This window comes from Callithrix jacchus, chromosome 5 (genome assembly GCF_049354715.1).
Source record: "Callithrix jacchus isolate 240 chromosome 5, calJac240_pri, whole genome shotgun sequence".
In the NCBI taxonomy this organism is placed as follows: domain Eukaryota; kingdom Metazoa; phylum Chordata; class Mammalia; order Primates; family Cebidae; genus Callithrix; species Callithrix jacchus.
In genome coordinates this window covers 92,711,531-92,738,707 of record NC_133506.1, presented here as the reverse complement: position 1 = coordinate 92,738,707, position 27,177 = coordinate 92,711,531, and the positions used below count along the sequence as shown (strand labels likewise).

At 52.2% G+C, this 27,177-nt stretch overlaps 1 protein-coding gene across 1 annotated transcript; it reads right to left on the bottom strand.

Annotated features, from left to right (window-relative positions):
• Window positions 1–14,824: 14,824 nt before the first annotated feature.
• Window positions 14,825–26,779, bottom strand: CCR7 (C-C motif chemokine receptor 7). Its single transcript, XM_002748564.6, has 3 exons — window positions 26,709–26,779; window positions 19,977–20,026; window positions 14,825–16,838 (listed from the first exon to the last, which is right to left on the bottom strand). The coding sequence occupies exons 1-3, from the start codon at window positions 26,716–26,718 to the stop codon at window positions 15,762–15,764; spliced, it is 1,137 nt and encodes a 378-aa protein (XP_002748610.1). The 5' UTR covers window positions 26,719–26,779; the 3' UTR covers window positions 14,825–15,761.
• Window positions 26,780–27,177: the final 398 nt, after the last annotated feature.

The following is a 27,177-nucleotide window of genomic DNA, read 5'->3' as shown; positions in this document are numbered from 1 at the left end:
GAATGTAGCTCTCGGGAGGCCTGGGCCCGGGGTGAGCCCAGGGTGAGGGAGTAGGGAGTCTCAAACTTCCTGGGCTAAAAATCAGCTGAGGACCTTGTTAAGATGCAGGCTCAGATTCCTTAGGCTGCGGTTTTTCACAAGCTCCTGGGTGGTGCTGAGGCTGCAGGTTCAGGCCACACTCTGAGTAGTGTGTGTGGATGCCTGGGAGTGAGAGGCTCAGCGAAATACTCTCCTGACTGTGACCTCGGTGTCCCTTCTGGCTCTGACACTTTGTACATCTCCAAGACCGCAAGTCGAGTGGGTGGCCGGGGCGAGGAGCTCCTCTGCTCAGCGGCCACTGGCAGAGGAAGGCGGCTGCCCTTTGATGGTGATGAAAAATAAGAACAGTTGCCAACCACTGAGAACTTACTTTGAGGACGCCTCGTCACTTGTATATGGCAGAACATGGCTCTGAGATGTTTTTGAGGCTCGAGGGACCCTGGGTTTGGAGAAAGTTCAGGGAGGGGAAGCACTGGTCTATTTGGGAATTATTCCCGTGCCAGATCTCTCTGCCTCTTTTGGGGATCAAGGGTCTTATCAATCCCTTTCTCGGTGCCCAGCACAATGCCAAGAGTCCGGGGGAAAGCAGACACCCCACAGATACCTAGACATGCCAGAGGCACTGCCCCTGGGAAGGGGAGGCACATCAGGCCTGGGGTTCTCACCCAGGGAGGCGTCGGGAATTCAGGGCTCTGATCAACCGCAGGTAAACACTGAACTGTCTACCCGAGGAAGCTCCCTGGCATGGCTGGTTCCTGTCGAGGAGACAGAGAAAGTTTCCACTGAGCGTGTGTGTGTGTGTGTGTGTGTGTGAGCACATGTGTGGGAGTGCATGAGTGTGCGTGCATGTGCATGTGTGTGCATGCGTGTATGTGTGTGCACGTGTATGTGTCTGTGTGTATGTGTGCACGCACGCATGCTGAGGTGCTCTATTATCTTTTCCTCTCTGCAGAAAATCAGGTCAGTGGTTTGATTGTTGTGCACTGCAAGGTGGAGTGGGGAGGTGGCTGAGCCGCTGAGGCTGGGCTACAGCATGAGGGCCAGGTCTGGCCAGGAAGCAGTGGCAGTGGCTGTCAGTCTGGGAAGAGGGTGCTGCCTGCCACGTCCTGTTTCCCTTCCAATGTTCCTCTCCCTTTCTTGGGGGCCTTGGCTGTCCTGATGGACGCTGTTGAATAATGCAGGGACCGTGGCTGAAGAGAGGCAGTCACTCTGCCCTGTGGCTCGGGTCATGGTGGAGGAGGGGGAGGTGTGGGCATGGCCCCCCCCATGGGTAGTAGTAACAACAGCCAGGCTCTGCTGTCATATTTTCACACCGCGTCCTCACCTCGCCCACAGCGCCCTGGAAGCATGAGAGCAAGTGTTATTGTTGACGGCGCTGAGAAAGAGAGAGAGAGTGGGGCCAAAGAGCAAGTTCAAAGGCATCCCAGTTCTCACCCTGGCCTCAGATTCCCTTTCTGGGGTCGCTGAGGGCCCCTAGGCCACCTCAAGGGATTGGGGGAACACTTTGTCCATTGCCCCTCTGGGGTGGAAGGAGGCTGGAGCGTGGCAGCCACAGCCTGGGCCTCCGTTGGGTCCTTGGCTTTGGGTCTCTCACAGGCGGCCATCAAGGGTTTGGCTGGGGCTTTGATCATCTCAAGGCTGGACCAGGGAAGGACCTGCCTCCCCAGGTCCTAAGTTTGAATGGGGTGGGGGACAGGGGGCAGCATTATTCTGGCACCGGCAGCCCCTCCTCCGTCCTCTTCACATCCTGTCCTTAAAGTTCATTGTCGCCTCGTCCACTAATCTCCTCCCCCTCTTTCCGCCTCCATCTTCCCAAGTCTTTCTTGGCTCTGCTTTTGCTTCCACGGCTGTTTCCTCACGGAGGCTCAGACAATAGAGGCTAATGATCCAACTGCTGAGAGCACACCCTCCCCTCGTAGCCAGAAATCATCTGTTACCCATCGACGCCCTCCCTGGGGCCCCCGGCTGCCAGACTGAGACCTTTTCCTTCCCTCCCACTTCTTACTGGAAATGAGCCTCCATCCCTCCACTCCCCCTACCCCCCAGACCTTAGGGAGGTACAAGGACTCTTTCCCCACTCCACCCATCTGCTGGGTACTCTTCTGCAGAGGAGAGGCAGGGCCTGGTGCCCATGACCTCCGGAGGCCCTTCTGGGAGCACAGTCTTGCTGTGACCTCTCTAGGTCAGCTCAACACCCCATGCTGGACAGAGACCCAGAGAACAGCTCAGCATGAGGTTACCAGGCTGACGTTGCACAGGCTGTGCTGGAAATAACAGAGTGCCTTGGAGGGAAAAACAAACGGGTTTCAGTTCCCATGGAAACAACATCTATTTGCAGAGGTGCCTGCGTCAGAGCTTGGGACCCTGTGCTTGGCAGGGATGGGGTGGGCATGAGAGGGCAGGGTCATCTGTTGACTGTCTGGGACTCTTCCAGGACAGGGTCTGAAAGGGTCCTGACCTTTAGCCATGACAAACAGCTCTTCCCACAGAGGGGTCTGTCTGCCTGGGCATGTCTCTGCAACGCTGAGGTTTTTGGGTGGATTTTAAATGTATGAGTCAAGGGTGTGGGAAGACCCCACATTCACCATTCACCTATGACCTGCCAGGCACTGGGCTAGGCCAGCCAATCAGGAGTTGGTCTGTACCTGCTAAATTTGGGGACTAAATCCTCCCTTCCTGGGAGGAGCCTTGGCCAGACAGGGGCAAAGTGGGGACCTGCCAGGGACCAGGGGACATGGGACGACGCAGACTCAGCAATGCCAGTCCCCTTGCTCTGTAACCAAAGCAGATGCCTTCTGTCCTCGTGTGTCACAGGAGACTGATTCCTCATCATGCGGAAAGATGAGCCCTAAACTGTTCACTGAGGTCCCCACAGCAGAGGCAATTATTCCAGCTATTGTTATGGGAGAATGTCTATTGTTACCCTGTCCATCACTTCATGCTTTGCAAAGAGCTCTACATCTGGCCAGGTGTGGTGGCTCACATTTGTAATCCCAGCACTTTGGGAGGCTGAGGTGGATGGATCACAAGGTCAGGAGTTTGAGACCAGCCTGACCAATATGGTGAAACCCCATCTCTATTAAAAATACAAAAATTAGCTGGGTGTGGTGGTGCTTGCCTGTAATCTCAGCTACTCGGGAGGCTGAGGCAGGAGAATCACTTGAACCTGGGAGGCAGAGGTTGCAGTGAGCTGAGATTGTGCCATTGCACTCCAGCCTGGCATCAGAGTGAGACTGTGTCTCAAAACACACACACACACACACACACACACACACACACACACACACAAATCAAAGAGCTCCACATCCACTACCTGTTTTTTTTTGAGATGGAGTTTCGCTCTTGTTACCCAGGCTGGAGTGCAATGGCACGATCTCGGCTCACTGCAACCTCCGCCTCTTGGGTTCAGGCAATTCTCCTACCTCAGCCTCCTGAGTAGGTGGGATTACAGGTATGCGCCACAGTGCCCAGCTAGTTTTTTGTATTTTTAGTAGAGACGGGGTTTCACCATGTTGACCAGGATGGTCTCGATCTCTTGACCTCGTGATCCACCTGCCTCGGCCTCTGAAAGTGCTGGGATTACAGGCTTGAGCCACCGCACACGGCCCTACCTGGTTTAATGTAACTCTCTAGGGAAGTTTTAACAACATCATGCCCTTTTTCAAATGGAGAAACTGAGTTGAGGGAGGAGAAGGCACTTGTCAAGGTCACACAGATGACAAATGGTTAAACCAGTATGGGAATCTGAATGCCAGACCCCCTGCTTTGCCCCCTCCTCCCTGTCCTGGGGCACCTGGTGACCAGATCTCCCACCCTGGCAGGCCTCCAACCAGCCTGGCTGCTTCCCACACCAGGGGAATGGGAACCAGCCGTGTGCTGGTGTGGTGGGCAGGTGGGGTGTGGATTGTTCTGGATCTGGTCTCATGGAGGCTGCACATCAGAAAGACCACAGCCCCCAACTCTGCTGCTCACCCAAGTCACTTCACTCTTCCTTGCTTCAGTTTCCCTCTTGGTAAGTTGACAGAAAGCCTGTGCAGGGATCTGAGTGACTTACGCCCTGTAAGAAATCTGATGAAATAGTTTCTTCTTGGCGGGCACTGGGACGACCGTTCCTCTCTCCTCTGTGGGTGACTGTAACGGGAATGGGGCACATTGGCACACCCCTTAGGGCCCATTTGTTTTTCTAAATCACTCCTTAAGCATCTGGTATCACCTAACAGAATGATGGGGTTTTCAGGGAAGGGTCAGAACCTGGGACAAATTCTTTTTTTTTTTTAAATTTATTCTTTTAACTTATTATTTTTATTTTTAAAATTTTATTTATATATATATTTATTTGTTTTATTGTACTTTAGGTTCTGGGGTACATATGCAGATCATGCAGGATGGTTGCACAGGTACATACATGGCAATATGGTTTGCTGCCTCCATCCTCCCTTCACCTATATCTGGCATTTCTCCCCATGTTATACCTCCCCAAACTGCCCACCCCCTGCTGTCCCTCCCCTAGTTCCCCCGCAACAGACCCCAGTGTGTGATGCTCCCCTCCCTGTGTCCATGTGTTCTCATTGTTTAACACTTGCCTATGAGTGAGAACATGTGGTGTTTGATTTTCTGTTCTTGTGTCAGTTTGCTGAGAATGATGGTTTCCAGATTGATCCATGTCCCTACAAAGGACACAAACTCATCGTTTTTTATGGCTGCATAGTATTCCATGATGTATAATGATGTGCCATGTTTTCCTTGTCCAGTGTATCTTCGATGGGCATTTGGGTTGGTTCCAGGTCTCTGCTATTGTAAACAGTGCCACAATGAACATACGTGTGCATGTGTCCTTATAATAGAATGATTTATAATCCTTTGGATATATACCCAGTAATGGGATTGCTGGGTCAAATGGAATTTCTATTTCTAAGTCCTTGAGGAATCGCCACACTGTCTTCCACAATGGTTAAACTAATTTACACTCCCACCAGGAGTGTAAAAGTGTTCCTATGTCTTCACATCCTCTCCAGCATCTGTTGTCTCCAGATTTTTTAATGATTGCCATTCTAACTGGCGTGAGATGGTATCTCAATGTGGTTTTGATTTGCATCTCTCTAATGACCAGTGATGATGAGCATTTTTTCATATGTTTGTTGGCCTCATGTATGTCTTCTTTTGTAAAGTGTTTGTTCATATCCTTTGCACATTTTTGAATGGGCTTGTTTGTTTTTTTCTTGTAAATCTGCTTTAGTTCTTTGTAGATTCTGGATATTAGCCCTTTGTCAGACATATAGCTTGCAAAATTTTTTCCCATTCTGTTGGTTGCTGGTTCATTCTAATGACTGTTTCTTTTTTTCTTTTTTTGAGACCGACTGAGTCTCAACTCCAGTTGCCCAGGCTGGAGTGCAATGGCGTGATCTCTGCTCACTGCAACCTCTGCCTCCCGGGTTCAAGTGATTTTCCTGCCTCAGCCTCCCAAGTAGCTGGGATTACAGGTGCCCACCACGCCCAGCTAATTTTTTGTATTTTTAGTGGAGACGGGGTTTCTCCATGTTGGTCAGGCTGGTCTCAAACTCCCGACCTCAGGTGGTCTGCAGGCCTTGGCCTCCCACAGTGCTGGGATTACAGGCATCAGCTACCTCACCCGGCGGGGAGGTGGGCCTCTTCTGACAGACTCAGAGCAGGACCGTGTGTGCTTGTGGGGCGCACAGGGACATTGTTCTTACTTCTTTGGGTCCAAGACCTTCTGAGCTCTATGAGACCACTGCTAGGGCCAGCTTACCTGGAGTCTCAGTTTCTGCCCCCACCCATGACCCTTTCTTTCTTGCCCTTTCTCTCCCTCTCTACCTCCTTCCCTGTCCCCTTTCCACCCATGCCCCCACCTCCCCAGCTCTCCCTTTCTTTTGGTCCCAGCAGCTGAGTGGGGTGGGTATACCCAGGGCTGAACAATGAGGTGGGAGACGTTTGCAGATGGAGGACATGAATCTGTTTTCTCTCTAAGCCCCTTCCCGGCGCATTGTTCTGCTGCCCCTAGTGTTAAGTCAATTGAATTGTGTCAGCAGGTTGCAGTGGGTAGGCTGCATGTCGCAGCGTGGCTTGTGAGCCTCTGGGCCCCTTCTGGGTATCAATGTATGTGCTTTGGTGCGTGCACATGGCAGGCTATTGCTGTGTGTGTGTGTGTTACATTTGTGGGGTGCATGTGTTTGTGCATTTGTGTGTATCTGTGTAGTGGATGCACACTTTCTATAAAAGTAGGATTCTTTTTCTTAAATTTTATTTTAAGTTCTGGGATACATGTGCAGAATGTACAGGTTTGTTACACAGGTATTTGTGTGTCATGATGGTTTGCTGTACGTAGCAACCCATCATCTAGGTTTTAAGCCCCTCATGCATTAGGTATTTGTCCTAAGGCTCTCCCTCCCCTTGCTCCCCCTACCCCCCGACAGACCCCATCTTGTGATGTTCCCCTCCCTGTATCCATGTGTTCTCATTGTTCACCTCCCACTTATAAGTGAGAACGTTCAGAGTTTGGTTTTCTGTTCCTGTGTCAGTTTGCTGAGAATGATGGCTTCCAGCTTCCATGTCCAACAGGCCCCATCTTGTGATGTTCCCCTCCCTGTATCCATGTGTTCTCATTGTTCACCTCCCACTTATAAGTGAGAACGTTCGGAGTTTGGTTTTCTGTTCCTGTGTCAGTTTGCTGAGAATGATGGCTTCCAGCTTCATCCATGTCCCTGCAAAGGACACAAACTCATCATTTTTTGATGGCTGCATAATATTCCATGGTGTATATATGCCACATTTTCCCAGTCCAGTCTACCATCAATGGGCATTTGGGTTGGTTACAGGTCTTTGCTATTGTAAACAGTGCTGCAATGAACATACATACGTGTGCATTGTGTCTTTATAGTAGAATGATTTATAATCCTTTGGGTATATACTCAGTAATGGGATTGCTGGGTCAAATGGTATTTCTGGTTCCAGGTCCTTGAGGAATTGCCACACTGTCTTCCACAATGGTTAAACTAATTTACACTCCCATCAACAATGGAAGAGCATTAAAGGTATGCTTCTTTTTTTTTTTTTGAGATGGAGTTTCACTCTTTTTGCCTAGGCTGCAGTGCAATGGTGCAATCTCGGCTCATCATAACCCTCCACCTCCCAGGTTTAAGTGATTCTCCTGCCTCAGTCTCCTGAGTAGCTGGGATTACAGGCACGTGCCACCACACCTGGCTAATTTTGTATTTTTAATAGAGATGGGGTTTCTCCATGTTGGTCAGGCTGTTCTTGAACTCCCAACCTCAGGTGATCCACCTGCCTCAGCCTCCCAAAGTGCTGGGATTACAGGCATGAACCATGCCCGGTCGCTAAAGGTATGCTTCTTAAGCATGTAGGAACACACTCATGAGTGCATACCTGCAGGAGCAACTGCAGAACTTGTAGGGCCCATGGCGAAATGAAAATGCCAGTCCCCGTGTTTAAAAATAATCAAGAATTTCAAAGTACAGGCAGCAAAGCATTACATCCAGCACGGGGCTTAGTGCAGCGGCCAGCGTGACTGCACAAGTCGTGGCCCATTAAGCTGATCCTGTATGTGGCACATTTTCTATTTGTACGTGTGTATGCATGTGCTGGTTGTGTGACTGGTGTGTGAATATTGAGCATCTGTTTGTGCGGGCTATTTGTGCGGTGGGACTGCTCGTGTGAGTGTGTGTGTGTGAGTGTGCTTGGCCATGAAATCTGAACCCTCTCCCACCACCCTGAGGACAGACTCCCTTAGCAGCTGCCGATGCCTATCAAAGGAAAGGTGTGTTTTATTTTTGGCGCCCTTGCTGCCTATTCCCATGGTGCAGGAGGCTTTTATTTGACTGCCTTTGTTGGAAAGGGTGACAAACACTTCCCTCCACCTGCTGCCACGGTGGCCCCACCAGAAACCACAGCTGGGGGTGGAGCAGCTTCCTCAGCCCTTCACACACTTGCCCTGCACCTCTTGCAAGCATCAACATGCCCAGAGCCCTGCCCAGCTGAGCACTGGCCTCCCAGACTCTGCCCAGACAAGGCACCCATAGCAAGTTAGAGCTGGAGGTGATGAGTAGAAGTGATTTGGTCTAGCAACCTAATTCTACAGCTGTGAAGCCGGAGGTCCAGAATAGGGAGGTGACCTGCCCATATCTCCCAGTGAGTCTGTGGCAAAGCCTGGATATCTGCCTCTCAGGCAGGGGGTGTGTAGCCCTGCAGGGCTAGCCCATGGAGGAAGCCTAGGTGAGAAGCAGGACCTGGAGGGGAGAAGGCGGAACCGGGTTCTGGGTAGCAGCAAAGACCTGGTTATTGCCCAGCTGTGGGGGGTCATATCCCCCTGGCAGGTGGGGGCTGTGTCTTTGTTATTTGCGTCTCCCTTCTCCCAGGTCAGAGCTCTGTGTCTGGCAGGGTTTGAAAAATGTTGGCTGGACCCAGCACAGTGCCTGGCACTCAGGAGGGGCTCCAGAAATATTTGGTATTAAACAGCTGTTTCATTGAATGGGGTAGTAGGGTGACAAAAGCAAGAACTTTGAAGGCAGCTAGAACTGGTTGAAATCAGTAGCTGTGTGACATTGACAAAGTTACTTAACCTCTCTGAGCCTCAGTTTCCTCTTCTATAAAATGGGACTCTAGTAGCATTGTTGTGGGGATTAAATGAGATAAGATACTGATGCTTAATACAGTATATAGTATGTAATAAAATCTTAATAAAGTTGCTAGCTGTGTTACCACAGGTAAGTTGCATGAGCCCACTAAACCTGTTTCCTTCCCTGTTGTCATAAGAATTCAGTGACAGGGAGTACAGCTGGCCTAGTTTTTGGTGCATCACAGGCACTTAGCAAATGTTAGCCTGACTCCCGCCTGGATTCATTCCCCCCTCCACCTCTTCAACGTCTCTTTCCTCTGCCCCCAGACTCTGTGACCCCTGCCATCCCTTCTATAACACCTCATCTCTCATACCTTCTGTCTTTTAGCCCCTGACACTCCCAGCAACAGAAGCTCACCAGGTCTTGTGGTCTGTGGTTTTCTCAGGATTTGGCTCTGATGACTATGGGTGGGAGGGGGCCACTGAGAAGGAGGCTGGGGACAGAACAGCCATTGTCCTTGGACAATAATCCCAGTTCTGCTTTTGAGAAAGGATTTAAGGATTCCAGTGGGTCTAGACCAGTGTCTTGCCCTGGGGAAGAAGACAGAGGGATGTCTCCCTGAGCAGCCCAGGCACGAAGCTGCTGTCTTTCTTGCCATTTTCTTCCTCCTGATTTCCAAGTCCAGAGGTTGCCAATAGCTCCCTCAGCAGCTGAGCTTCCCTGAAATGGGGGTGTGCGGAGAAGGGCAGGTGGCGGGTAAGAGGTGCTAGTGCAAGCAACATGGTGTCCAGAGAGTCAGTTGTAGGAGAAGTCGCTGGAGCTTTGGGGCAGGAGGTAGGGATGGTTCCCACACAGGTGACTCCCTAGCACCGGCTTCACCAGAAGCCTGGGCCGGGCCACAGAAAACACCATCTGGGCCTGGGAAGCAGAATGCACCAGTCAGTCTTTGCACATGATCATGTTTCTGCTTTGGTCACTCGAGTGCAGTTGCATAAACCAAATACAATCAATGAGCTTGCCTTTCCAGGCCTCTTTTTAAACACTGGGAAATGGTTTGGGGGCATCTCATCTGCTGCATCTGTTGTGCTTCCCAATGTCAGACAGTATTTACTTTGAGCAAATATAAACTATTCTGTCCTAAATAAACTCTGACACAGCCACAAGAGGACTCCAGGGCAAGAACGGTCTCCTCACCTGCCCTCTTGCTAGTGGCGCGGATAGCTGACCTCGGGACCTATTGTATCGTGCAGGAACAGAGCCAGTCCAGACATGGCCAAGCCTGTGGGGAGATGTTTATTTACCCAGAGACGAGAACCTGGAGGCCACACTGTGTGGTGGTTACCGTGACATGTAGGATAGTCCAGCCAGCGAATTCCCTGGGGTTAGTGAACAATAAATAAAAATAAGGTTATATCCATCCTCAAAGTGAATGTGGGCAGGAGAGAATCTGACAGCGGCAGAGAAATCTGAATTGGGTCACGCACAGACACAGAGAGGAGCCCGTGAGGAATACACATCCTGGCCTTTCTGATTTCACACAAGATCAGCTGAGATTCGCTTAGTCTGGAGCAGCTCTCCCTAGAAAAAGGCCTGGGGAGTCTTTTCTGCACATAGACCTCTGTCTGTGTTTCTGCCTGGGCCCAAGAGAAGTACAGGGACAGTGAGGCTGGCTGCTTGAGGAGCTGGTTCTGCTCAGACAGCTGCTCCCGTGGGTTGGGAGGGCCAGGAGGTCTGGCTTTTCTGAAGCCTGACAGGGTTGCTCTTTTGAGTTGCAGCGGAGGGCCCCCCCACCCCACATCTTTTTTATTCTCCCTAGAGTTTCTCTGGGGTCTCAGACCAGAGAAACATGGTCAGTTCTAACTATCTTCTCTGCAAATAAGGCCATGAGTCCACCTGTCTCTAAGGCTAATATAGCCCCCTTCTCCTCATCTGAGATTGGGATACCTGGGGAGGCTCTGTGTGTGTGTGTGTGTGTGTGTGTGTGTGCGTGCATGTGTGTGCATGCAGGAGGGGCATCTAACTACCCACTGAAGATACTATTCAAGTCCCGCCCCCAGTGTATATTCCCTAAAACTCATTCCTCCCCAACCTCCCCCTGCCTTTCCCCGATCTCGTTTGCCTTAATTCCCCCTGCCGACCCCTTGAGGTGTGTTTCTTCTCCCCCAGCTGTTCACCCTGAACACAGACATGCAACTGAGAACCATTCCCAGAGAAGACGGCCCATCTTCCTTCCTTAAAAAATCTTAAAAAGATCAGTTGCCTAATTTCCTTTGGCTCACTGCCTTATTTCTTTTGTATTTCACTAATTCTCCCAGACTCAATGATAAGGACAGGAACTAGTTAAAGGGGAGAAGGGAGGTTCTCTTTTTTCTGCAGATTGTGCAGGTTTGTTACATGGTGGTGGTTTACTGCATCCATCGCCCCGTCAGGAGGTTCTTTAAGGACCCGATCAGAGGGCAGGATGGACGGTGCCTGCCGGAGAAGAACTAGACAGCGTGGGATGAGGCTGGGGGTGCCACGGTGGATGTGCAGGGAGGTGCATGTAAGCCTAGCAGGGTCTGATGGGAAGAGGTCTGGTTGGGAGCCCAGGGAACCAGGTTCAGGTTCCAGCATTGCAAAGAGCTCCCAAGAGACTTCCGGCGAGTTCCTTCCTTCCCCGAGCCCCAGTTGACTCACCACACGATGAATGGAAAGGCCAGATTCACCCATCTGTAAATTGCCTTCCAGCTTGAGTTATACATTCTGTGGGGATGGAAATGGGGCTAAGGAACTGAACTTGGTTTCCTTGTGCTTAGCAGCTTTTTTTTAAAAGTTACTATTTCTTAAACATCTCCCAAAGATTACCAACAGCACACATGTAAGTTTTTCTAAGCATTTTATATATATGGATTAGTCGCCTTCCACAACAATCCTAGGAGATAGGTACCGTTAATATCCCCATTACACAGATTAAGAAACCGAGGTGCGGAGAGGCCAAGTCATCAGCCCAGGTAGTGGAGCTGGGGTTCAAACCAGGCAGTCTGGCCACAAAGTCCCTGTTCCTCACCACCACATTCCACATTCCAGGCACTGTGCTAAGTGTTTACACAAATCCTCTCCATTTTGCAGTTGAGAAATTCGATACTCAGAGCAGTTGAGCAACAGCTGAAGGTCACACAGCTGGGAAGCAGTAGAGATGAGATTCAAAGTCGGCAGAGCTCCAGAGGCTCTGCTCTCCCTCACACCCTCCTGCAATCCTGCCAGACGCTCAAGATCCTAGAGCAAGTTTAACCAATACCCCTACATTGCAATGTCTCTTCAAGCAAGTGAGCTCCTCTCCCTGGGCCTCAGTTTCACCAGCTAGAAAATGACTGGGGGATTGGGCCAGCTGATCTTTGAGGTCCCTTGGAGCACTGCGAGTGTGTGATGTGAGAGGTGTGGTACTTCTAGCTGAAAGGGCAGATCTGAGGCCTGGGAGCACCTTGAGCCTGGCCTGGGGTTGCAGCCAGGAAGGCTGAGGGAGACAAGGCGTGGGGATGAAATGAACAGGAAACTTCAGGTGACTGGAGAAGGTTCATGGCTGTGAACCCAGGAAGAGGGGGCAGATGTATGAAGCAGGTAAGAAAAGGAAAGAGAAGCCCTGGGCAGGCCTCCTAGGCAGGCTTCCCAGGGGCCACCCCAAGCTCAGGATGGGTGCATGAGAGCCATGTGCAAGGGAGCAGGGGTCAGGCCAGCATGGAGCCGAGGTCAGAACTTCTGAGACACAGCAGTTCAAGGGAATTAACATTGCTGGGGGGTTTGTTTTCTCTGTAAATATTGAAATGTCCAGTTATTCTAGAAAAATGTATCTGAAGTCGAGGTGGCATGTTTGTGTGGTTGGCCCGGCTGCCTTTTCCATGACTGCTGTTACATTCTTCCCCTTCAGGAACGGAGAGTTGTTTTCCCATCTGTAAGCTCATTAGGATGGCCACACGCTCAGGCTCCTCCACACGCACACACGCTCCGGCAGGTTCCCCTTGGGGACACACGTGCACACTGGCATTGCCCCCTGGCCACACGCTCACGCACAGAGTTGCAGCTGCGCCTTTGAATATTTAATGCCGTTGCTGCGAACGCCACTCCACACTGACTGCATCCGTGCCAAGCTCATTTCTCTCAGGGCGCCGATTCCCGGCTTGGAGACCAGCTGACAAATCTTGTTAAAAACCTTCCAGCCCACTGCATCTCTCAGCGGACGGTAATGTCACGTGCGTGCAAGATTAGAGAATGGGTGTCATTACCAGGCAGCTCCATTTTGAACGAGGCTCTTTCCCCTTGGGGAAATTGATGGAATCACCTATTTCGTGAGTGTCTCAGCCCTCCCTCTAATTTTCCCCAGCCCAGAGCTATCGCAGCTCTGGGTCCTTCACACACCTCTCGGTGCATTGCAGGTTGGACTGACCTGCTCTCTGGCTTGCAGAAGTCACGGCTGTGGGTGGGCACCAGGGCATGAAGTGACATGGATACCTGGCTTGTGTGGGGGCTTGTGTCTGCTCCTATCTCTCTGCTCCTCCACAGTTGGTATCCACACTATGGTTTGAATGTATGTGTCTCTCCAACATTCATATGTTGAAACATAAACCCCAAGGCAATGGTACGAAAAGTGGTTGGGGGGTGCTTTGGGAGGTGATAAGGTCGTGAGGGCTTCATCCTTGTGAATGGGTTTAATGCCCTTATACGAATAAAGGAGCAGGAGGGAACTAGTTTGGCTCACTGTGATCTTCCCCTCTTCCACGATGTGCGGACACAATGTTTGACCCCTCCATCCAGAGGGCACAGCAAAGAGGCCCTCTCTCAGAAGCAGAGAGAGCCTGTACCAGACACTGGATCTGTCGGTGTCTTGATCTTGGACTTCCCATCCCCTAAAACTGTGAGAAATACATTTCTATGGTTTATAAATTACTCTATCGGTGGCATTTTGTTGTAGCACAGGAAGGGACTGTGACATATGCCAGCAGAGAGAGTGATGGGTGGTCCCAGCCCTCATGCAGCCAGCAAAGAGTCCTGTCCTTGACCCTGGGTCCAGCATGCTGCCAACTCTGATGTTGAGATTCACTTGGGGCGGATAGCAAAAGATTACAGAAAATATCTATGGAAAGTTATAGATGATAGTCTCAAACCTTTTGGAGGGAAGGCCAAAAGGTTTTACTGGGGCAGACTGAATGCAGCCGGCCAGTCCATTAAGTTAGGGAGAACACAGAGACGATCAAAAGCCTCCCAGTTAAGTCTCTTTACCCCACATCTAACAGTTTCTTCATGTAAACTTTGTTCTGGATGGTTCTTTCAGTGGGAGATCAAAGGGGAATTACCTGTTAATAGTGTTTTCTCAGGGCCTGGAACCTAAAGCTTTTATCATTCGTGTAACCACGAATTAACCATGTTAATTATCCACAAGTGTGTTGACTTAGAGCCTCTGTTATGAATAAAAGTGTGAAAAGACAGAGGGTTTGGGTTGACTAGTTGCATTTTGCCCTTTGAAAGCAGCCAAGGCCATCGCTAGCCCACTGGAAACACTGTAATGGTGTGAGAGTGCATTCATTCATCTGATTGCTGAGTCCGTGCATTCATTCATCTGATTGCTGAGTCAGTGCATTCATTCATCTGATTGCTGAGTCAGTGCATTCATTCATCTGGTTGCTGAGTCAGTGCATTCATTCATCTGGTTGCTGAGTCAGTGCATTCATTCATCTGCGTTTAGTCAGGGTCTGCAGGTCAGACTCCCGCAGATGGTGATCAACATTTCACTCTGAGCCCACAGAAAGGCCCTCCCTCTAAACCCCAGGTTTCAGAGTCAAAGGGCTGACAAAAGGTCAGGGGCTCTAGTTCTGGGCTGAGCTGGGACAGGTGAGCAGGCCACTGTGCAGGAGCCGATAACTGCAGCATCTCCAGGCTTCGAGGTTACCCGGACAACTTGGCCTTCCCAAAGCTGCAGTCAGATCAGCATGTCCGGTTCAGTGCTGGCTGCAGGCGTGGGGCCTATCCCGTGAACTCTGAAAGAGTATTTGCAAGATGGACCTCCTGTCCTTATCCTCCTCCTGCCTTTCAGCCTCTTCGTCCTGTGTCAGCAACGGGTGGTTCTGAGCATCTCTAAGAAATGAGGCCTGGGGGAGGGTAGGGAGGAGGGGAGAGGGGATGGGCAGGTGGGGCATGGGGGTTGCAAAACAAGGACACACTCATTTGCCATTTACCAAAGACTTTTCTTTTCCTTTTCTTTAAAGCTGTTGTTTCCTCAAGGGAAAACTTTATTTGTGTGAGTAACATATTGTTCTCTTAAGGAATTGAAAGCAGAACACCAGGAGAGGTTTTCCGTCCCTGTGACAAGGAACAATGAAGAAGCTTGTGGGCCTTGGCAGCCACTGTTGCCCTCCCGGGCCCTGCCATTTTCCCTGTCCTCTCCTCCCACCCCAGTGGAGCCACAACCTGAGCGCATGCCGTCCCCACTCTGGAGCCGAGTGTGGCTTTGGTCAGGTGGAGCAGCCGGCCTGGTCTGTGGGAAGCACCATACTCTCCGGTCAGGAGCCTGGGAGGGCTTGAGTGTGCGTGCAGGGCGCCATGGCCGCTGCCATTGCTGCTGGCTTGGAGGACAGTGGAGCAAACCACAGAGGGAGGGGTGCAGAGAGCTCATTTGACGGGTTCATGTCTGCTTTTCCTCACCAATCCAAGAGGTCTCCCCACCATCTCTGGTCTGGGAGACAAAGCCTGGCTTTCGGAAGTGGGGCCTGAGCCTTTGAGCCTCCGGGAGGCCGGAGGAAGTTTCATTCAGAGGACTCACCAGGCCACTCCCACACTCCTCGCACTCATCCTCCTCGACCCCTTCACTCCAGTAGGTGGGAACCGTTTCTGGACTTTCAGTCTTTGGTTGGGGGGAACAGTAGCTTCTGTCTCCCAGTGTTGCCCAGCTGGTGTTAGCTTATCAGCCCTGTCTCTTTTCAGCGTTGGTTGAGGTAGCTGGGATGAAGCTACCTTCTGGAGCATGGGCTTGCACTCTGGGAGGAGAGCTGCTTTTCCCTGAGCAGCTTTTGGCTGGGTCATGTCCTGAGTCAATGCCTCTGCTCCCTGCCCCCACCCCAGGGGCCCTGGGAGAGCTCCCTCTAGTCCAGGCGGAAGAGCCACCTATGGGGAGAAGGTGGTGGTGGTCTCGGCCTCCACGCTCATGGAGGAACGCCGGGCGTGCCGACAGGAAGACCACTGCCGCAGCCGCTCCTGGCTGAGGCAGCCCAAGTCCTTGAAGAGCTTGAAGAGGTCATTGCGGAACTTGACGCCGATGAAGGCATACAGGAAGGGGTTGACGCAGCAGCGGACGCACGCCAGGCTGTAGGTGATGTCGTAGGCGATGTTGAGCTGCTTGCTGAGCTCACAGCTACTGCTGGTGATGTTGAAGTTGGCCACCGTCTGGGCCAGGACCACCCCGTTGTAGGGCAGCTGGAAGATGATGAAGACCACCACCACGGCGATGATCACCTTGATGGCCTTGTTGCGCTCGAAGTTGCGCGCCTGGAGCAGGGTGCGGATGATGACGAGGTAACAGAAGCTCATGGCCAGTAGGGGGACCAGAAAGCCAATCACCATCTGGGCCACCTGGATGGTGATAAAGGCCTCCACGTGCTCCGTGATGAGAGAGCATCGCATCGCTTGCTCACTGCTGCTCTTCTGGAGGCCACTGTACAGGACCTCTGGGATGGAGAGCACTGTGGCCAGGACCCAGATGCCCACACAGGACAGCTTGCTGATGAGGAGGACGCGGGCACGGTGGCGGTGAGCTGAGACGGCCTGGACGATGGCCACATAGCGGTCAATGCTGATGCAAAGAAGTAGGAGCATGCCGCTGAAGAAGCTCATCTTGTAGATGCCGAAGATGAGCTTGCACAAGTGGACACCGAAGGCCCAGGACTTGGCTGCGCTGTAGGCCCAGAAGGGAAGGGTCAGGAGGAAAAGGATGTCTGCCACTGCCAGGTTGAGCAGGTAGGTATCGGTCATGGTCTTGAGCCTCTTGAAATAGATATAGGTCAACACGACCAGCCCGTTGCCCAGTAGGCCCACGAAACAAATGAAGGAGTACATGACAGGGAGGAACCAGGCTTTGAAGTTCCGCACATCCCTCTTGGAACACAAAGTCTCAAACAAAGTATAGTCCACTGTGGTGTTGTCTCCGATGTAATCGTCCGTGACCTCATCTTGACACATGCAAACCTTCGGGAAGGAGACAAGGGAAAACAGGCCAGTTTAGCTGGGTGGCTCTGACTGTGGCTGGAATTTAGCCTGGAGCGTGCTTCTCTTCCTCTCTCTCTCTCTTCCTCCCTCCCTCCCTTCCTTCCTTCCTTCCTCCCTTCCTTCCTCCCTCCCTTCCTTCCTTCCCTTCTGCCTGCCTGCCTGCCTGCCTTCCTCTCTCTCTCTTTCTTTCTGACATGGTCTCACTCTGTTGTCCAGGCTGGAGTGCAGTGATACAATCAGGGCTCCCTGCAGCCTTGGCCTCTCCAGGCTCAGGTGATCCTCCCACTTCAGCCTCCTGCGTAGCTGGGACTACGGCCTTAATTTCCGTATTTTTAGTAGAGATGGGATTTTGCCATGTTGCCCAGGTGGGAAGGACGGTGGTTTCATCACAGGGTCTGCATCATCAGCATCATAGCATCGCCTGGAAACTTGTTAGGAATGCAAACTCAGGCCTCACTTGAGAATTCTGAGCCAGAATCTCAGGTGAGGGGCCTAGGAATCTGTGTTTTCCTAAAGTCTCCAGGTGATTCTTTGGTTCGAAATCAGTGCTTCTCAAATGTTAACTCCAATACGAATCAGCTGGTTAATCTTGTGAACATGTCTATCCTGAATCAGGGGCTGAAGTGGGGCCTGAGATTCTACAGTTCTGCTATGAAGTAGCAAGTGGCTGATTTTGCAAAGTCTTGGAGGCTCTCCTTGTGCTGACGGGGGACTGGAAATTGGCCTGGCTCTGGGGCCAGATGAGTCTTGAGCTGGTCAAACCCTCTCGCCCCCTCTCTCTCCGAGCCACAGTTTTCTCTTCTGTGAAATGGAGATGAATCCTATCTGCTTCACATGGTTGCTGTGAGGTACCTAGCCCAGGCTCCAGCACTGTTTTCCTCTCCATGGAGCTTTAATTTTGCCCTCTGGAAGCTCCGTGAGAGTGGGAACATGTGTCTTCCTTCTTGACCTTCCTTTAGAACTTGGTGGGGTTTTCCAGGGGGCTTACAAAAGATCTCAGCTTTAGGGGGAAAATGACAGGGGGTGGGAGTCAAGGCTGAGGAGGGCCTGGAGTCGGAGGAGAGGATGGCAAATGCTCCCATTTTGAGGCCATCAAGCCTTGGGTTTGGGGTGAACTGCTGTGATCATGGGTGGTGGGTGACATGGAGAGAACTCTCGATCCTGGGTGCGCTCTTAGCACCCAGCAGGAGCTCAGGCAACTTGAGCCCAAGTGCCAGAAACCCTGTGAATGGATGATGGGCCATGGGGGTGGGGGTGAGGCCTGCTCAGCAGCTGTGTCCCTGAAAGGAAGCGCAGCTCTCCTCTCCCACTCTCCCTCTGCGCTCCCACCCTCTTCCCCAACCTCTCTGCCTCTCTCCCTCCCCGCCACCTCTCTGCCTCTCTCTTCCGGCAGATCCAAATCAGCAGGGCTCAGCTGCTGGGGCTTTTTTTAGCCTGTCGGCAAGGCCTGGTGAAGGTTCAGCAGCCTGCTGTGATTTTATCAATGAAAGAGCGGGTCCATGCCTGTCCGCGCCTCTGTGCACAGCAATATACAGGCTTATGCAGGGCAGGGAGCTGGGCTGGAGGACCTGCCTCGCAAGGCTCATGGTTCTACCTCCAGGAACCAGATTCAGCAGCTCAACAATGATGGGTTTCTACACGTTTGTGCTGGAGGGATTCACGGCATCTTGTCTCTATCTCTTTTTCACATCCAAGTTCTGGATTCATCACTGCCGTGCTCGGGAACAGGGTGAGGACAAAGTGATGTCCAGGAGCCTTTCCTTTGGCCATGGCTAGCCTGAGATGAAAAATCAGCGGCAGCCCCTCCTCCCTATCCTGGGCGTGGCTGCAGCCTGGGGACTCTGAAGACCCCTTCAGCCATGGTCATGGCCCAAGGCCTTAGACCAGGGGCCCTGGACAAGGGGGGTCTGGGCCTTCTTGGAGGGCAGCACTCCCGGCCACTATGAAGTGCACGCCCTGTCATCCAGTCCTGCTTTCCCTTCTCCCCTCGAACCTTGTTCCTGTTTTATAATCCCCCTCCCCCAGCCTCACTGCCTCTGCAGCTCACAGCCCCACCACATCCTGCCCCATCTGAGCACCCCCTCCCCAAGTGAAAGGAAAGAATGAGTCTCAGCTGTCCTCATCCCCTCCCCAACCTTCCAGCCTCCGCTGCCAGCAATACAGCCCCCAGAGTCCTGGAGAGAGGGGGAAGTGGTGATGGGGACGGGGGCCAGGCTGTGGGCTGCAGCCCAAGCTCCGAGGGCCTCTGGGATGGGGTTTTTGGGAACAGTGCCCAGCCTGGGGCCTGCCTCTGGCCTGAGTTTCTGGAAAGCTGCCTCTCTGGCCTCCAGACCTGGGGACGAGCCGAATTCTGTAGCACTGCCTCTCCAGCTCTGGCCTCAGCTGGACTCCCCCATCCCCACTCTGAGCTCCCACCTCTAACAATCAAATCAGGGAAAGTTGACTTTGCGAGTTACAGTTTCTTCTAACTTTGGCACTTGGTGAGGCACACTTTCTGCTTGTTTCTGGATTGAGAAACAGAACTTTGTAAAGTGAGGCTCTTTGTTCCTGCCGAGTTCGGTCCTGCTATAAAATATGAGCTCCTCTATCCCTCCTGCCTTCCCTTGGGCCCCATCCTCTCTTCCCTCCCCGCCAGAGGCCGGATGGGTCTCTGTTTAGCTGAAGGTTGGAAAGAGACAACTTTGGGATGATAGGAGAGTAACAAGATCACCAGATCCAGGGTGATTTTCTCAGTTCACACATGGAGTTTTACGCGTGGGCACGTGCACACACACACAAACCCCATGCCCTCGTTTGCTTTTTGCAGCTCTTCTCTAAGAACGCAGAGTTCATGTTGCTATCTCCTGAGCAGGGAGATTGGAGGTGGGAGGGGGAAGGTGGTAAATTATTTCCCCCTTGTTTTAATCTAAATGGAGTAAAGGAAGTACAGAGAACATCTGTGGGTCTCCAGGGTCACTGGGCAGATGGCGAGGGGGCAGCCATTAGCTTAATGAATGGCAGGTGGACTTGGGTCTGGGTCTTGTCTCTTCTAGCAAATGCCCAGCTCCTCTACCAGACCCCTGGCTTGGGAGGCCGTGTGGAAAAGGGAACAGAGCTTTCGTTGGCAGGGAAACTCACCTGGAAAATGACAAGGAGAGCCACCACCAGTACCCTTTTCATTGGTTTCCCTGTAGGAGACAAGGCAAGAAAGTTATTGCCTGGCAGGGACATGTCTTTGTTATTAGAGAGAGCGGTGGAGGGGAGACACTGTTGGGAACTCTCCTCCCCAGCTCCACGCACTGTATTTGCTGAAAGAGAACATCAGAACCAGATTGTGCCTTTGAACACCTGGCCTGCTGCCCGGCATCACTGTCCTCACCTCCTTCTCGTCCTCCTCCACTCCTAGGTCCTGGAAAGAAGCCGAATCAGAATGCAGGGCAGCCCCTCCCATCCCCTGTATTGGCCCATCTGGGCTGCTTCTTAGAGCCTGGAAGTCTTCTTTCTTTTTTTTTTAATATATTTTTTTAAGAGATGGGGTCTTGCTATGTTGCCCAGGCTGGAGTACAGTGGCTATTCATAGGTGCAATCCCACTACTGATCAGCACGGGAGTTTTGACCTGCTCCATTTCCGACCTCGGCTGGTTCTTTCACCCCTCCTTAGGCAACCTGGTGGTCCCCTCTTCCTGGGAGGTCACCATATTGATACTGAACTTAGTGCAGACACTGACTAGCATAGTGCACGACAGCCCAGAACTCCTGGGTTCAAGAGCTCCTCCAGCCTGAGCCTCCTGAGTAGTACAGGCAGCGCCACTGTGCCTGTTGCCCGGCTAGCCCAGAAGTCTTCTCTAGCTCAGACCACCCCTCAAGACCACTTGGCTGGCGGGTCTGAGCACCCCCTCCCACTCCACGTGATGTGGGACAAGGAAGCAAGGCTGTGAGGTTGTGGGGTAGGTGCACACGTTTCCTGCCCTGCTTTGGTGCTGGTGGCCACTGGCCCAGGAGCATTTTCCCAGCACCCAGGTGAGTGGGCAGCCCCATGCCCGTGAGGCCAGGCCAGGGAGGCAGGCTGCGGAAAGGGGCTGACCCCACAGGCTGGGTGGAGGGATGAGGTTCCTGACTGGTCCACATAGGTGGAGACTGCCTCAGGGCCCCACCAGCTCCACAGCACCCCCTCACTGAAATGACCATCATTCAGCACTGACTGTCGACCACTGGGCCCACACCCCTGGCCTGCCTTTGGGGCAGAGATCCCTTCCCTTTGATCTTGTGCAGGCCTAGAATCGAGGAGATGCCCCCAAATTGCGTGCTGATGAATATCAGACGGATAAAGACATGAATGACAAGTAGACGAATGCATGTCCTTTTTCCAAGGGAGAGGGCATCAAGGTGGCCTGAGAGGACACAGGGGAGCTGCCCTGTGGCAGTGTGGGGGACGGAGGCTCTTCCCTGATGTCTGCCCACTGAAGTGCCTGCCCACACTCACTTTTTCTCCTTTAACTTGTTTTCTAGCCTAGGCTTGGGGGGCAGGTGGAAGGGGGAATGGGGTCAGCTTTGGAAGGGGATGTGTTCTGGGAGTCAGGAGGCATCCTGGGGTCTGAGCAGCAGATGGAGACCTCGGCCTAGCACAAGGCCTGGAAGTGCTCAGTTTGGTTTTGTGTCTGAGCCTCGGGCCCAGCAGGACCTTATTTCTTCCTGAGGCTGAGCAGGGAGGACATACGATGGAGTAATCTGCATAGATGTCTTAGCTTACCTACAAGTCAGGGTGGAGGTAGCCCTCTTTCTGTAGCCTGACCCTCGGGTTCCAGCTAGGGCCTGGCCCACTGGAGAGTCAGTAAATTCGATGCCACAAGTTACAAGTGAAGGTAGGCCCGTGGCAGCTCAAAGCTCAAGAGGGTCAGGGAATGCGTGGGAACCCGTTGAAGGCATTTTCTGGAGGCCGGGGGCCCTACGGAGGCTGGGGAAGCAGTGCGAGCCCAGTGCTTCTGTGTCTTTGGCTACAGCACCACCTGCTGGAGGCCTTGCTGCATGGCATCCAGGTTGCAGTTAGTGAATGTGTTCCCAGGAAAATGTGTAAAGCCGGGGATTGTGGGCTTGGGAGTTCTTCCAGGAAGGAGAGACTGCATCAGACTGCATAAATAAATAGGTATTTCTCCCTCCTTTAGCAAATTATCCTGCACGCTACTGCTAGACACATCCTCCTAAAGTTTAGCTCTGATGCCAATCCCCACCTCACCTTCATCCACCAGCTCTGTGGATGAAGCCCCTGATGCTTGGCCTGGCAGTTGAGTCCTCCACTGTCTGCTCAAAGCAGGCTTCCTAGCTGCATTTTCTGTTCTGGGGACATGCAGCCGCTGTCCCCTTGTTCCCAGCCTGTGCTGGGCACTTGCCGTCCTGCTGGGATTGGATCCTGTTGCAACAGAGCTCCCCGCTGCACCCCTAACTCCCCTTTCTTGCTGAGTTGCCCCTGAGCTCCTGAGTCTCAGTCCACATGTTTACGACCAACCACACTCTTCAGGGTTCAGTGCTCCACCCGCCCTCCACTGACTCATCTAGAGGTTGAGTCTCGAGGTTTCTTTAAACACGTAAATGTCTTTCGGTTACTCTAGAGAAAGCCCGCTCTGACTGTCAGGGAGAAATGAGAAACCTCAAAGTTTTGATAAGTCACAATGGGTGAGATCTGTGTTGATGACCCCTTCTCCTTGGTGCTGTCCCACTCCTGCTGCTCCCCAGGGGAGGGGAACTGGGGGAGTGCTGGCATGTGTGGTGGTGATTCCAATTCCAGGTGTGTGGGAGGTGGTGGATGAGCAGGGGGCTTGTAGGTCCAGAACAGATGGTTTTCAAGAAAGATCACAGGGAAACTTAGGGGAAATCTGGCATGTGGCAAAAGGGAGCCTGGTCAGTGGCCATGAGTCAGATCATTCCTGTCTGTTACAAAGTCATAAAGCAACTGGTCTTGGGCAGCAACTTGGGTGAGACCAGTGAAGTTGGGAATCTCTGGGGCAAAGGAGTGGTTGACCTAGATGTTGGGTGTTTTCTGAGTTCTTGAGTTTTCAGTCATGATCATCATGAAAATTCCCTATGACTCCAACCTGAGCCCCCAGCATGAGAGACTCCTCATCTAGGAGAAGAGAATTGTTGGCTGGCTCTCCCCCACCCCCAAACCCTGAACTTCCATTCCCACAATTTTCTAGGTCCTCTAGGCTGCCCAGGAAATCACAGTTGCCCAATCAGCTCGCCCCAAGAGCCACCCCAAGCTTTTTCCTCTCTGAACTTCCTCATCTGCCAACACCACTTTTCTCTTTTGTCTTTGTTGGATAGGGGAGAGAGAGGAGAAGCGGGGAGGTGATGAGAGATCTGGAGATCTGGGAATCCCATTTCAGACAGCAGGCAGGGATGGGTGAGAGCCGGATGGATCTTGTAGTTTCCATGTTATCAATGACCATATCCAATGAGATCATTGATATTCGCTGAGCTGTCACTGTGCGCCAAACTGTCCGGATGGTACCATTTCGTCCTCTCTAAAGCCCCCTGAGGTAGGCGCTACTATTATCCCCATTTACCAATGAGGAAACTGAAACTTTCTGAGAGTCACACAATGGCCAGCAGTAGAGCCAATGAAAGCAGAGAGAAAGACACATCCTCGTGATGGGAAAGGATACACCATCCAAAAAGAAATCACACTCCTAATCATCCTTCTGTGCTGCCACTGTTTCTATATATCACTTCCTCATAGGATCTCGTACACTACCCTTGGTGATCCTTACTCTGTATTCCAGAAAATAGAGGCCCAGAGAGATTAAACCAAATGCCTGGGGCCACACAGCTACTAAGAGGGGGACCTGAGACTTGAACGGGACAGCAAGGTTTGGGCTCTCGCTACTGCATCAGGCTGCATTTCGTGAGTCTTCGTGTCTAGGGTGCTCCATGGAGCATGAAGGGAATCTTCACTCCCCACGTGTCACTGGCCCCCAGGTACTACTGCTTCCATCCCCATCATCCCTCAGAGCTGGCCCCACTTCTGTTCTGACACAGGGCTTTGCTGCCACTTTGCTGCCATAGAACTCCTTCCAAAACACAAATTTATCCTTTAATTCACCTACTTGAAAAATAGAAATCTTCGATGGTTGCCCATTGCTTTCAGGATAAAGTCTAAATTCCTTAGGGATGCGGTACTACATTTTAAGGATTGGCTCTCCTCTGCCCGCGTCCTTCCTCTCCATCTTCTTCCTTGGCATGGCCAGCTTCTCCACACTCCCCTCCACTTGCTTCTTTCTTGTCAGTTACTATTGTCTCAGCTGACCAGCTACACACCTGCAGCCTTAGCCCCCAGGACACCAAAATAATGGATTTGAATATCTTTAGGTGGAGCATGCATCCTCTGGGCCACTCTACTCCCCTCCACTTTCCGCATCTTACACCCCTTCCCTCTTTTACCTTGTCGGCCTCTGATGGCAATGGAGTTTGCCATTCCTGCCACAACCTGGGCCTCCTGTGGCTCCTTGTTTGGTTTGACAACTCCTACACACCCTTCAAAACCCACCCTAAATCTCTCTCTGACCCAGGTTCACAATTCCCTTCTTGTCTTGCCCTTGCCCCAGTCAATGCTGTATCTCACTCTGTTGCAGTGGCTTTGTGACCTATGTGTCTCTCTCCTCACCTGACTGGTCGTCCCTGAATCCCTCCATAATGAGAGTTGACTGACAGTCCCAAGCAAAGAGGAGAGATTTTTTCCAACAGTGAACCCTGGCTGCAGCATCCTTCTGCTCCCCAGCCAGGTTTCTGGAAGGCAAGACACTGGCCCTGAATTAGCTTCAGCCTCTCCCTCTGCCACCATTTATGTCTGAGCTGTGAGACACATGTCCCTCATGGGTTCATTTTTCCTTGCTTTGCTTTTGATAATTCTGAAAGATGTTTGGTCGCATTGCTCGAAAGTGGGGAGGGCGCCTCGGAGCTGCTCATTCAAACCGTGAAAAAGGCCAGCTCAGCCCTGCTTTGGAGTTTTCATTTTGTGTAACAGAAACTCTGCCTCCTCACCTACCTCTTACTCCCTGCTGGGCAGATGAAGAGCAGAACAACAGACCCATCCACCCCATCAACCGCCAGAGCCCCCTTTTGAGCAAAGCTCTCAGCGGCTTCCTCTCCTACCAGTATTTCGGGTTTGACCGTTGGGGCTCTCTTGAGTTGAGTGAAGTAGCAAGAACATCCCTTCCTCCTGGACCGGAGATTACCCTCCCTCCCTGCATCAAAGCCTAGGAGTCTAGCACCCCCAAACCTAGTCTAGGGGCAAGACACTGTGCACATCTTCCCAACTCCCTGATCAGTCATGTGGATGGCTTGAAATCAATCAGCCAGGGTGGGAGAATTTACACCATGGAAATTGGCAAGCACTACAAATTCAGTACCTTCCCTCCAGCCTGGAGGCAGCGACCAATGCTCCGCCCCTGGGAGCTGCTTTTCAAATGCTCAGCAGCACACCACTGGGCACTGCTTGGTTTCCTTCCTGGGGGCCAATATGAAAAGCTGGAGCAGGGTCTTCTGTGGATGACATCTGCACTCTGGGATTGTGATCACTGGGGAGTGGGATTTAAGGGCAAGTTGGCTGGGAAATGAGGCATTTGGAAGACATTTTCAAAAACTAAACTCTACTGAGTTCTTGATATGATAGATTCATTCATTCCACAAACATTTTCTGCTCACACCCTCAAAGCACCTGAAGCTGTCTTTCAGGAGTTCACAGGCAGTGGGTGGAGTGACCGCTTTAACCCTTTCACAGCTGTTTGCTGGGTCCAGATCCAGGGTTCAGGACAGGTGAGGAAGGAAGAGATGAAGTCAAGGAGGCTGTGGTATGGCGGGGAGGGGTGTGAGGGCAGCACCAGGGAACCTTCACTTTTTAAAAGCCAACCCCTGCGGCTTTGAGGCCGCCGTGGTGCATTGCTTGCTGGCGAGACAAGCCATCTAGAAACCTGGCCTTCTTAGCCTCAGGCTCGTCTGGCTCCACAGCTGAGATTTATAAAGCGGGTATCTGGAGCTGCATGAACGTCTCAGAACACCCTTGGTGCTTCTCCTGGACCCCTTCTAGTCAAGACGGAGGTGAAACTCGAGAAAGGGCTTTCTAAAGAGCAGAGTTGTCTGCAGGGGTGGAGTGTGTGAGGTTTGCTCAGGGGCAGGAGCTGTGTTGAAGGTCTGGCTGCGATCTTTCCAAGTTGAGTACCCTTTGCCATTTCACACCATAGTGCCCGCCTGCTCCTTAACTTGCAAGACGCAACAGCAAAGCCAGAGCGAAGCCGGTGGGATGTGTAGCAGAGAGAAAGCGAGCACAGCGTGCACCTGCATGGCAGCGTTCCGCTCTCACTACCCAGTCACCATTAACTGGCATCTCCTCATGACCCCAGGTGGACAGGGATACAAATCCCTATTTAGCAGGGGAGAAAGGTGGGAATCAGAGAGTGAGCAGAAGGTCCTAAGCTCTCTAGGGAGAATTTCTCTGTTGAAACCTGTTTCCAGAGGTCCCAGAGGGATTCACCTATCACCCTCATGATGAGAACAGGTTCTGCCCAGACCACCAAGCCCAGCCCCGCCTCTCTCTTACGTCCCTGCTATTTTAGAAAGAAATGATTTCGGCCCCTCTGTTGTCCTCCCTGGCACCAAAGGCTGCCCACTTCCCCAGGTCTGAAACGGCAGGTGCACCCCTCCTGGGACAGCAGGTAGCATTCTCTGGAAGTAGCTTTTAGTGCCCACCAAATCAAATCTGATTTCTCCAGGAAGCACCCCTATGCACTCCACCCACCTCCTCCACCCCCATTCCACAGGGTCAGTCTGGGTGTCCAAGACCCTGATACTGTTCCTTCTCACATGAGAAGGCTCACTCACCCAGGTCCATGACGCTTTCTGGGTGGTAAAACCACACAGGAAGGCTGTGCCCGGCCTCGCTCCCTCTGTCTGGGGAGGAAGTGGTTCGAGCCCCTTTTAAGCAGTGCAGTGAGCCAATCTCTTCCCTGCCCCTCCCACTCTTGCTCCTCCCTTCAGCTCTCCAAGATTTATGCAGGGCACCTTCAGTGCCTTCAGAGATAAAGGGGCAAGTGAGCCAGGCACGGTGGCTCACGCCTGTAATCCCAGCACTTTGGGAGGCCGAGGCGAGTGGATCACAAAGTCAAGAGATTGAGACCATCCTGGTCAACATGGTGAAACCCTGTCTCTACTAAAAATATAAAAAATTAGCTGGGCACGGTGGTGCATGCCTATAATCCCAGCTACTCAGGAGGCTGAGGCAGGAGAATTGCCTGAACCCAGGAGGCGGAGGTTGCAGTGAGCCGAGATCGTGCCATTGCACTCCAGCCTG